Raw genomic sequence first — 12705 nt, 5'->3', positions numbered from 1 at the left:
CTTCAGCTGAAGTCGATGTGCCGCCATTGAATGCAACTGTCCTAAAATCAGGGTGATCAAGCTGCAGAATAGGGAGATTTGAGTCACAGTTCTTGCTTCATTAGCTTAATTAGCTAGTGATTTTACTTTTGAAGTGCTTAAGGACTGGCCTATGCCACTCATGATCATAGTCATCTAGCACATAATTGACTGGACTGCAGCCATCTCCACAGGGTGGCAATACACAGATGTCTGATTAACTGTCACCAAGATGAAGTCCGTGTCTTCTTGACCAAACTGTGTATTAATGTCTCTCTATAGCTCAATCTCATTTTTTATTCATCTGTACAGAAACACTGATGTACTTCCTGCTGGGTTATTTACCAAAGTGTGTGTAAGTGTACTGTGTGTGTGTGTTTTATGTGTGTGTGAGGTCTCATTCATCTGTCTCCACATGCACCCACTCAATCTCACAAAGGGCCAGCCATGAGAATGAGGGAGCGGGAAAACTGAAGAGGCAGCTGCCTCTTTGCTAATGTGAGATTGACACTGGAACTAAGAGGGTCCAATACAAAACACACACGTGCATCCATACGCATGGCTCATACATAAGCAGTCATACCGCGTGTCTCACAGAGTCTCAAGTCACATTGTGCTTATGTACACTTACAGTGTGACAGAAAAATGGTGTTCATAGAGAATCATGCACATGAAGAATTGTATATAGCAAAACATGCAATAACACACACACACACTCTAGGTTGTTAACGTCAACTGACTTACATGCTGACACATTACACATGCCAGCAGAGACACAAACACACACACACACCAGCAGTCACACACACTATTTTTCTTGTTTTCTGTCAGACAGCCTCATTTTCTCTCACCGCTAGCGGTCGTTTACTCTTCAGATTGTTCAAATTGAGCTTTTGAGACTTTTCATTTCCAAACAACAAAAACCTCGCTCTCAAATTAAACAAAGATCAGCAAGGGAAATTGCCCAGGAAGACATCTGCGACTCATTTTCCCCTGGAGTATATGATTAGGAAATTCATTTATGTCTAACGTATAATTCCTGCCCGTCTTTCAAGTGGGAACGTCCACACAGTGCCCTGTGTTCTACCCCTTGGAAGAAGGAAGGAGAAGTAAGGGGAAAAACAGCCTGCGGGATTGGGTTAGAAACAAAGACTATGTTGCTTGCAAGAATGCTCCACTCTCTGTTTTTTTTTTTTTTTTTTTTTTTTTAATGATGTTGCTAGGATTTCGCCCCACCAGTTTTTGAGGGAGAAATGGGTGCTGCACTTGGCCCTCTGTATTTAGGGGAATGCATATCTGGTGGCAACCCCAAGGCAGGGTCTTTGTCTGGAAGAACCGCACATGTGTTTAGCTCTGATGGCCAAATGATGGGTCCCATCCCTCTGTGGTCTTGCTACCCGTAATTAGATGTTTTTACACGATTCACTGGCTGTTGCAAGACACATGTAGCCTTAACTGACAGTGACAGAGGTGGAGGGTGAGGTCCTCTCAAGTGGATGCTTTCATTGTATGACTGCCAAACAAACAGTGGTTATCATCAAGGCAAAAACAGTAGCCTGTAGTCTGTTTGACTGTCTGCTCCGCCGGTATATACCACTTTCATGAAAGACCATTTACAAGTCTCCTCCGACTAGTGAGATAATACAGTTTCTACCACAGGAAGTGGAGATGAGACAGAAACACTGAAAATGAGCACAAGGTGAGAATGGATTCCTGTAGTTCTTAATTAGGCTACACCATCATGGACAGCAGGATTTCCAAGATTCATTAAACTTTTGAAACAGGTTTAATAACACGTAGCTGTGCCTTTGGTTCAAATACCATTCAAGAATAGTGGTATATTTAATGTTTTTCTGCTTCTTTCTCTCCGACCTTCCTTTGCTCTCTCAGGAAATGGATATGGGAACCACCGCAACTCACCCGGCCTGCTGGTTTCTCCAGGTGGCATGAACAAGAACATGCAGGCTAAGTCCCCCCCACCAATGAACCTAGGCATGAACAACCGCAAACCTGACCTACGTGTGCTCATCCCTCCTGGCGCCAAGAACAATATGCCCTCCATCGTGAGTAATCTTTTTATCCCTCTCTTCGTGTCATCATTCCTCTTTTCCTCAACCCCCTCTTTCCCTTTCGTATATCTTCCTATCTATGGCGGGGGTCTTTTGGGTTTGTTTACCACTGTTTATTTCTTTTATGTCCTCTCTGCTGCTTTCATCTCTTCATATCAGACTTGGGTTGATGAGGTTATATTTGTGATAAGATTAACTTTAGGTACATGACATGTTTGTTGTTTTCTCATGTGCCTTGGCAGCATCTTAAACCAATAACCTTCTTTAACATTTTCTTTTGCCCAAGTCTGATATACTGTCAGATATACTGTTTCTTCTGCTGTATCTGTTTGTGTATATGTTGCCGCTTATACCACAGGTCCTGATATTTTTTTCTCCCGTCTTTCTAATTAAACGTGTTAAGTTAGAGTAGTTCTTAGTATCCTCTTTTCGCATTAGTTCTGTTTCCGTTGCCTCAGTCCTACAGCAGCTCCATCCCCAGATCCACCAGCACTTCTATAATCTCACTCACACTCGCTAATTTGAATTTATTACCCTCCCCTTTTAATGCCATCAGTCTGAGGATGTCGATCTGCTATTGGTAAGTCAGACTGCCATTCAAATTTAGAAATCAAAACTGCCTTAAAAAGGCCTTAAGAATCTGAAACTTGAAAGGGTTTTTAATCAGAAACTGGTTAAGATAGTTCTCGAGAGCACAATGTGCCTTGTAGAACTGAGAGCGGTGTAGTCACCTGAGTCTGACCTCTTAATTTGCATTCAATTTTTGCTATCATTACTGAGATTACTACAGCTTGATACAGCCTGTTTGAGAGAAGTGGTACCGACTCCAGAGTAACTTTCACCTTTATTGTTGCTGACTGTGCTGAAGGCTCCAATGTCACCTCACATGACATTTTGTGAGGGCACATAGTGCCATCCAGTGGTGTGTCAGAGTTAAAGCAGCCTGGCCTCTTTTCTGCCTCAGCCCCTGTGCACCCACTCCTCCCTTCGTTCCCTTTATGTTTACTCCTGCGTGTACAGTGTTGCGTCGTGCGCATACAGCTCCCAGCTTTTATTAATCAGAATATAGAAATGAAGGGCATCAAAAGACTACACTTTCATTTTGCATCAAACCTCCATTATATTCTGCCAAACCCTCCCCTCTGCCACAGTAAAGTGCCTCTCCCTTGCCGCCGCTACCCTGTGTTGCCGTGGAGACCGATGGTGTTACTATAGCGACAGTGGGCCCTCGGAAAGGGTGGTAAATGATAGGGTTGGCAGGGTTCAGCCGTGCCGCATGTCAAGTGATTAATTTCCCCAGAAGTTGGCATCACATTCATTCTCTCAGCATCTGTTGGGTGAAAAAAAAGAAATGAAAGAAAATAAAAAAAAAAAAAGAAAAGCAGGAAAAAAAAAAGTTTCTTGGTTTATTGCAGTTTTATGTTTGTTTTGTCTGGGAGTTGATTTCATGTTCTCAGGCCTCTCCCATCTCTCTTTTTCTCTGTGTCTTCCCTTCCTCTGTCACAGAACCAGAGAATAAACAACTCTCAGTCTGCTCAGTCATTGGCCACCCCAGTGGTATCAGTAGCAACTCCCACTCTACCGGGACAAGGCATGGGTGGTTACCCATCTGCCATCTCTACTTCTTATGGTACCGGTATGTACTATAGTCTGTGTACCTTGTGCTCTTTATACATTTTTTCCATTAACACAAGATCATTCTCTGTAATTACTTTGTACAGATAATATTATATATTTTCTGTTACCCTGTAAAATGATCATATAACCCAACAATTAAAATTGTGTTAGATGTGTTATTTTACTAATTTCAAGTCTACAGTGTGATTGCTTTTGAGAACTCATTCCCAAATTTTAGTGTTATACAACAGTCCAACAGCAGAGGGTGCTGTTGTCACACCCACTGACACAGAGGCAGCACTCAACAGAGATTCATTCTCTTTGCAACTTTGTCTGAACTTCTTTGAACAACCTATAATCTACATCCTCCTCTTCCTTTTTTCCCTGTGTCTTTGTACACAGAGTATTCCCTGAATAGTGCGGATCTGTCCTCCCTGTCTGGCTTCAACAGTGGCAGTTCCCTTCACCTTGGCTCAATGAGTGGGTGGCAACAGCAACACCTTCAGAACATGCAGCATTCAGCCCTCGGCCAGCTAGGGTGAGTGCGCTGAACTCAATTTGAGGTGTTGTGTTGTTGTGAAACGCACCACGTAGCACATGAATTATCACAACAGAGTATTTTTTCAAGACGCCACACTCAGAAATCTAAGAGTCCTCCACTGTTCAACCTTCACTTGACAGGGTCCAACACAAATATGACACCTCCCTGTTTTCATGAGTACGAATGTGTGCGTATGCGTGCTTGCATGCATGCCATGTTTTGGTGCGACAGACTGACTTTAAAGTCACTTTGTTTCTTGCTCTGTAACTCTGTAACCCCTTGCGTTTCCTTTCCTTCCTACAGAAATTGCTCTAGCTCTCACTTATGTCAGGGTTCAAATCTCTCCCTGCCCTCTGCTCAAAGCCTGCACATCAAGTCCGAACCTGTTTCTCCTCCTAGAGATCGCACCAGCAGCACACCGGGGGGCTACGGTGGTGGGGTACCACCTCCCCAGAACCCCTCGTCCCGCCAGGACTCGGGACGCTCCCCTGTTGATAGCCTGAGCAGCTGTAGCAGCTCCCACGAGGGCAGCGACCGCGATGAGCACAGGAATGAGTTCCACTCACCTCTGGGACTGGCCCGGCCCGCCCTGGATGAACGCGAGAGCCCTTCCATCAAACGGGTGCGCCTGTCGGAAGGATGGGCAACATGATAGCTCTGTCCTCTTCCCCCGCAGTGCCCCGAGTTGCCCTGAGCCCCCCCAACAACGCAGCGTTACGATGCCCCCCTACCCTCCCAAAGTCAGCTCCCTCCTCTTCCTCCTCTCACTCGATATCACGAGTCACTCACCACCCAACCCCATGGCCTCTCTCCTTTTATCTCTTTAACGCTGAAGGAAAGAAAAGGGACAACCCTTTTCAAAGATCTGTTTGTAATTTCTTTTCCTTTTTTTAATTTTCTTTTTCTTTTTTTTGCTGAGTGTGTGTGCTATACATATTGACATTATATAAACCAGTGGGGTGTTGTAATGGGGGTTTGGGAGGGTGGGTGTTGATTGGGATGGGATCAGGGGGTCTTTTTGTTGGGGAACTATGCATAAATTGTATTGTGTGTGGATAAAAAGAATCACGTATGCATATATCTTTACACGTGTGTGTATGTGTACATATATGCATATCAACAAATAAACAAAAAAAATAGTCAGGTACTCTGTTTCATAAAACGTACTTACAATTTGCCTCAGCGATATATCAGTGACTAGAGACAAAAAAAAGAAAGAAAAAAAAAACATTAACATGAGCGTGAGTGTGTCCAGTGGAAAACACCTTAGCACTTGAGTTGGACAAACAATACATGTGTACAGTGTCAGTTTCATTGCTATATACCTTCTCTACAGTTCTCCCTTGCAAAAATGTGTGTTAACATTAGATGATGTCATGTTGCAGGTTCAACGTATTTATGTAAATAGAGGGTCAAGGGGGGAAGGGCAAGGGGTCAGAAGTTGCCAGACATTACAAGATTTATTTACTCACTAAATGAAAAAGCTATTATGCAACATTTGAAGGATTGTACAGGTAAAACAGGCAAATCTGATGTTAGATGTGTGGCACCTTTGACGATTTTAGTGCTCCCCTTAAAGAACGGAGCCCAGCGAGGACCACCCTTTGATCTAAGAGCTACGTTAGTGTAATCAAGAAAACTCTGGATCTAGTATTAACTATTCAGTATTAATAAACAAAAAAAGGGAAAAATAAAAAACAATTGTACGATACACTTGCTTATATTTTCATATGAAAGGAATACAATGCAAAGCATTTTTGTGGCTTTTTGTAGTTTCTATAAGCCAGAATGTGTTTTTTGATAGCTTTGCTAATAAGAGATGGATAGTGTCGCCCAGAGGGGAAATGACAGGGCTTCGAAGCCCTAAGCCATGAAAAACAGACTGAGATCCAGTGCTTTGCTGAACTGTTTTATCTTTGTAGAGGTTTGTTTTTAAACGTGTATTTCTAATTATATATAATAATGGTAATATTAAGAATCTTTTAAAAAAAAAATCTGTGAAATTAACATGCTTGTGTATAGCTTTCTAATATATAAATATATATAATAATGATTTTTGTTGGTTTCTTAGTGGAGTTTCTATGTGCAGTTGCACATGTTGTCTGGTTTGTTTAATTTGAGCCCTGAACAGTGCTGTTCAGGGGTGTATTTAGTCTAACCTTAAAAAAACAGCTGGAAAGCATTGCCAGGGTTTAGTGTGACAGGCCTGAATGCTGAAAAACAACCTGTTAGTGGAAAATGTCACAAGACTGGAACTGGGGATGACAGAAATAAACTCTGACACATGATGTACATGATTGTCACACTGATGAGGAAATATGACTGACCCTCAGCCTGTGTCTAGATGCATTTTTATGCATCAGATATTTCATTCTTAACCATAATTATCTAATTTAATATACTTAATCTCATGAAACATGTTTTTGACATTATCGATTTTCTGTTCCACCTTAAATCCTTGCCATAATCTTAGCTTGTGCACAGGATGTTGCGCAAGCCCAAAACCCAATCTATACAATTTTCTTTTGAATCATATTTATGTAATATAATTTTGCAAGTGCATTGTGATTAATTATCCCTAATCATTTCCGGACGTAATTTGATTCAGTGTCATCCTGTGACTCCTCATGTTCCACTCTTCAAAACAGGGTTCCACATCATTTACCACACGTCACTGACAGTTCAGCGTCAGACACACGAGGACAAATTGATCATGCTGGTATGGGAGAAGCACAATTGTTTATTTTAGATAAATAGCTGTTTTGATTTTCTCTTTTTTAAACAATGAAACTAGCCACATATCTCTCTGCCTCTCCCACTCCCGTATCTGCTGTCACTTAAGTGTTATGATATTTCTATGTGCATATTTCATGCAGGTTCACTTTGTTGTTACTGTATACAGTCTGTGTAGTCAAACAGGGGCAGAGCCTCTAAAATGGTGTTTCTTCTCTTTTTTTAAAATTCAATACAAAAAAAAGGTTGAGAAAAAAAATATACATGATGTTTCAGGCAGCATAAGTGTGGAGAAACCAAAGCCAGTGGCATTTCTGTGTTGTAAACTCAACTTTTATTTTCACATTCATTTATGGTTTTTGCAAGCATTGAAACAACACAATAAAAGAATTTGCTCAAATGTACAATTGGTTTCACATTTCAATTTCAGTCAAATGTAGCTTTAGTTATCAAGCTGCACTGTCTATATAAAAGCACAGTAATTTATCTGTTATGTTGCTCATTTGTCTCCCTGTGCATTGCATTGAAAAGGTTATACACAGAAACTTATTTTGTTATTCACTCACAATCAGCAGCATCATTCAGGCCTGATCGTGTCAAAAGCATGCTTGATCAAAGCACATTACACACTTATTATCACTGCTATTTGCTCACTGATTGAAATAATGCCAACATGTCGTGGTGGTTAATTCGAGTGCTGTAGTTTTCACAATAATTCTAACCAAAGACATGGACTTTGTTTTTTTTTTCTTTGTTTTTTTTTTTCTTTTTGTGTTTGTTAAATTGGAAGCCATTCTTTTTCATCACCTGTTGATCAGTTGTTCTTTGTCATTATTATAATAGACTAAATGTTGGTACCTCAAAATTGACCCAAGCAGTACCTCAGCTGATGTTTTGATAAGTCACTTGCAGTGCAAAGGGGAGACCATACACCTGTACAGCCATGTGTAGTAACATACCGTTGCTTATAAAGTCCCAATATTCACGTGGGATTCTTTGTTGCTCCACCGTGTTTGTGGTTTATTTAAGTTGTATTCAAAAGCTGAAAAAGGAATTTAAAAAAAAAGAGAAATATGTTAAAATGCTTAAAAAGTCAGTCTGTAGTATCAATGTAGCTTGTATAAACCTGAAAATGGGGGAGGTTTGGAACTAATGTTTTCTGGAACGCAAGAGCGGCTTTCAGCGGCATAAGCTGGCCTTTGTCGCCACTTAAGACTAAGATGGTATTAAATTAAATCCACATCTCTGTAACTCAAGGAACTTGATTCAGCTGTATGTAGTGAAAACGTATGGGGGATGAAATAAAAGTCTCCTCTGCTGGAGGGAAAGGCTATTTGTATTTTGCAGAGATTTCAGTAAAGTTACTGGCTTTCTTAGTTATCCTGATGTGGCTCGGTGTGATTTCATTGTGTTTGACTTGTTTCTGCATGCATTCCAAAACAGTGGTTACTTCCATACTGTGCAGAGTCAAAAAAAAAGAAAGAAAAAAAGAAAAAGAAAAAAGACATATTAACATGAAAATCAGTGCATGGTACAATAGCAGCTTCACTTCCAGACAATATGAATTGCATGACATTGAAATAATGACAATGGCATCATTTTCTCATTTGCTTCTTTCCATTATTTACATTAAAACAGATCTGACATTTTAACATACATATTCATGCAAAGGGCATTTATTTGACATTTAAAACCAAGGTTTAACTCACTTAAAATTATATACAGTGGCATCATCTCTCTCAGTGATACATTATATGCTACAGATAGTGCACATGGATCTTCAATTCACAGTGATAAACATGTATGTTCATAAACAATCCAAACACAGTGATCTGCTCCTACAAGATGTGAAAAATTCCCTCCTAACACACACACACACACATACACACACAAATGGTGTATAGGCCTACTCCAGGACTGTGTCCCTCATTCTTGTGGCTGGCTTCCTTATGACAATCATGAAGGAATGTCTGGCGCAAATAAATTGTAGTACAGCGCTGTTATAACTACAACAGCTGCCTGATGAACTGTGATGGCAGTGGATGACGAATTTCTGACTCCTGAAAATCCAATAATCAATAACAACAGTCACACATTTATTAGGTGATGATGTTATGATTGCTGTTCGTTGCCAACACGCAAACGCGGATTACAATAATTAGACACGCGCCTAACAGGGGTTGTGATGATCTTTCTGTAGGCCTTTGTATATCTCTTGCTAAATGTGTGTTTCCTCCCTACCTATAACATTCTCTACCTAAAAATCATTAGGTGTTTCACTTGAGTTAACGTCTTGTCACCTATAACCTAGTGGATAAAGATTATTTTTTTAATCAAACAAACAAAAAAATGCGATAAAAATTTAATTGAAATTCGATAGTGAATTTTATGTAATATAATATCTATTAATTCTATGAGGTTTTTTTTTCGTTTGAGTTTGGGATATCCTGCGTAATACTGTTTTAAAATATCTGGTTAATATCACCAAAAGGTGCTTTTCAAATCAAAGTTTTCTTCTGGTAGGTTAACTCTGGATAAAACAACAGTTTCAAGTGAAGATACCTTCAGCTGTTAAATCGTTTCTGTTGAAATCACAGGTCTTCTTCATTTTAATCAGTCCCATTAATTAAATGATTTCAAAGAGAAGAACGGTGTGTCACAGCAGGCTGCTGTAAACGTAGGTCCACCTGTAAGATGAAGTAAATTGAAACGTCTCTCTATATCTGATTGTCTTTTGAATTGATTTTAATTTAACTTTTGATAGCAATACACTGTAATTCAAACGTAATTCTTTGGAAATACTGCAGTCATACTTCCAATTAATTAGTCTTACGATTTCCATTTGGAAAAAAAATAGATAGCTAATATATTTTCGTATCCTGTTAAAGTCGATTTTTTTTTCGTAAAAAACAGAAATAAAACTTATTCTGAACAGTGTTTTATTTGATCTCCCAAGTAACGTAATTACAGAAACAAAACGCACCTCTGTCATTTTGCCACTGTATGTGCAGATACAGATAATAACAGATAAGATAACGAAATCCTAGTCTCCAGTCGAGCATTTAATTATAATTATCCGTATAACACTCTTTAGTTAGTTTACATGACATTGCTGCAACATAATCCTTTATTTGCTGGTTTGCTGCAATATTCAGATGGGATCTGTGAGTCTATGCTGCTAAAGAGAGTTTTAGGGTTGTAGTATTTTTTTATTTTTTTTTTTTATCTCAACATTCCTGCAGAGAGTTATAGGCCTATTTCAGTTCTTCTAAAACGTCTTTAAGTTAACTGTGTTTTCGCAGGTTTTAATTAGGCCGCACTCCATGAAGTCCCTGAATTGGTTTACTACATTAAGCCTGGAACCGTTTTAGTGAATTTGAAGGGTTAATTCCAGAGGCCTGCGGTGAGGCAAGCTTATAAAGTCACCGTAGACACGATGCAATGTATTATCTGTCAGAAATAATCAATCCTGACAACAGTTCTTACAGTTTCTCAAAAGGTCAGACTGATGCAAAACACGCCATCGTTTTAACTGGCAAACAGGTTGTTTCAAACTGATCGATTTCATGTCAAAAGCTGAAGATAAGAGACAAATAAACAAAAAGAATAGAGTCAAAAAATGTAATGAAAGAGCGAGCACAGTAATGTCTCGAAAAAATAAATAAATAAAATAAGACAAAAAATAAATAAGGTAATTACTATTAGCCAAATAAAATAGCAACTACAGAAGGCTGTAAACGTCAGTGGAAGTTGCCTTTCATTAATATGTTTAGCTTTTAGTTCAGTTTGATTTTACAATCGCCGCATTTGTTAGATCGGTAGACGTCAGTCAGGTGACACTTCGTATCTAACTGTGCTGTGGCGGTTTAGGCTTTCAACAGAAAGCATACAGTTTTACTCGCACGTGTACATGTCATTTTAAACATATGAGTTTGGATGGTTGAAGGTGGATGGGGGTGAGCAGGTGGGCATGAACTTCACTGACCGTAGAGGCTGGCCTTTTTTTTTTTAACCATCATCAACTTTCTCCAAATCCACCACTAGATGTCACCATTTAGTCGTCTGGTCGACACTCGTATAACCTTCATCCTCCTCATCCTCAGTCAAAGCTATTCATGTAGATCGACCAGACCTAAATAAGCCTATGTCGTCCACTAACTGCCTCACCAACATTTTTAAGGTGAGGGTCAATGTAAGATAAACAACCCCTACTCTATCATCTACACATTTACGACTTGATATTAAAAAGAAATGCGCTGTAATGTAATGTAATGTTAGTTTTAGAACAAGCAAACAATAAAGGCATTCAATAATAATAATAATAATAATAATAATATTGTTATTAATAATAATAATAATAATAATAATAATAATAGATTTCTACAGCTGGCTATTTGTCCCCTGTTCCCAAAAGCAAAAAAAAAGTGCACGGTGCAGGAGCCACCTCGTACCTATACAACTAAAGGTATGCATGTGAAGAACAGCCAGGCTGCTTCTTTGTTTAATCACACCTGTTTCAAAATACTGTCTCCAGTGCCAGTCGAGAGTCGCCTGTTCCTATTATAAAGGTCCATCATGGGCTGCTGCCTGGTCTACAACTGGGACAATACGTATTTTAACATATGACTTTTGACTTACTGATGATTTCTGAAAGGAAAATTACTGCCAACGCTTCTTTTGCTTGCCTCGTTTTTTTTTTTTTTTAAATAACTATTTCATTAAATTTGCCCGTAGTCGAATTAGCTATGGGCTAATATCACATCTTTATTAAACGTAAGAATAAGAATATAACCAATGACCAACGGTTTTATTTTGTTTGTTCCTGTTTTCAGCCACATCGTCTTTTCTTTTTTCTTTTTTGTAATCTGTTGTTTTTCCTTTACTGGAACACGCGGCCTAACGGTTGTATATCCACAAAATGCCATTATATTGAATTCAACGAAGTTATTGCATCAACAGGAACAGAGAGTAATCCGGTGTCCATGAATGCTTCTCTCCTATACTTGATTCAAATGAGGAGCTCTCAACAACGGACTGCTGTCCTCTCCAACTTCCATTACAGACCCTGGACCTGCAGTGTCTCTGTGTATGTATGTACAGTTAAAAATAAATAAATAAATATATAAGTGAATAAAAGGCAAGTAAAGACCTAATATGATTTACCCTGCTAATGTTGAACCTTTGCCAGAAACAAGTGTTGTTGACGAATTACTCAACCCTGATTCTTTTTAGTGAGAAGATTACACCCATCAATCGAAAGAATGAGAGGTTACACTGGATTTGTTAAATTATCTAAAATCAACCACATCATACCAACGGTCCCATCCCCTTCCCTTTCAAAGCTCTATCGCATCCACCTGTCATTAAAACAACAAAAAACTACATCTTATTGTAAGATTTTGAAACATTAAACACCCTTAACTCTTCGATAGTTATTTAAGAAATGGGTTATCTTACTGATGGAGGACAAACAAAGGTGTGTGTGCCCTTCATATTTTATGAGATGATGGGGAAAAGGTGGACAGTACAACAGAAGTTGATGAGTGGAGTATTTAACCTCCTAAGGAGCAGCCTACAGCATTAGGTAACGTAGTGTCTTATTATTTTAGAGCAAGTAATGACTAAATATTACTTTTTAGTGTGGGGTGCCCAGTATAGGTGGAGTAAGGGACTCCTGTGGCTTTGAATATCTTTACGTGAGCCAGCCTGACCACTGGTGTTGAGCCA

The 12705-nt window shown here is 39.3% G+C and overlaps 1 protein-coding gene across 12 annotated transcripts in view; it reads left to right on the top strand.

Moving 5' to 3' along the window:
- Positions 1-8358, top strand: part of mef2cb (myocyte enhancer factor 2cb) — a 74579-nt gene extending 66221 nt beyond the window's left edge. For all 12 annotated transcript variants that reach the window (XM_051074943.1, XM_018668815.2, XM_018668816.2 and 9 more), the window contains 4 exons: positions 1909-2081; positions 3594-3723; positions 4107-4242; positions 4549-8358. In XM_051074943.1, the coding sequence (XP_050930900.1) occupies positions 1909-2081; positions 3594-3723; positions 4107-4242; positions 4549-4897 (788 nt within the window). In that variant the 3' untranslated portion in view covers positions 4898-8358. The remainder of the gene's footprint in view (positions 1-1908; positions 2082-3593; positions 3724-4106; positions 4243-4548) is intronic.
- The last annotated feature ends 4347 nt before the right edge of the window (positions 8359-12705 follow it).

This window comes from Lates calcarifer, linkage group LG13 (assembly GCF_001640805.2).
Source record: "Lates calcarifer isolate ASB-BC8 linkage group LG13, TLL_Latcal_v3, whole genome shotgun sequence".
Classification (NCBI taxonomy): Eukaryota; Metazoa; Chordata; class Actinopteri; family Centropomidae; genus Lates; species Lates calcarifer.
Note: the sequence above shows the minus strand (reverse complement) of the source record. Positions and strands in the feature narration are given on the sequence as shown.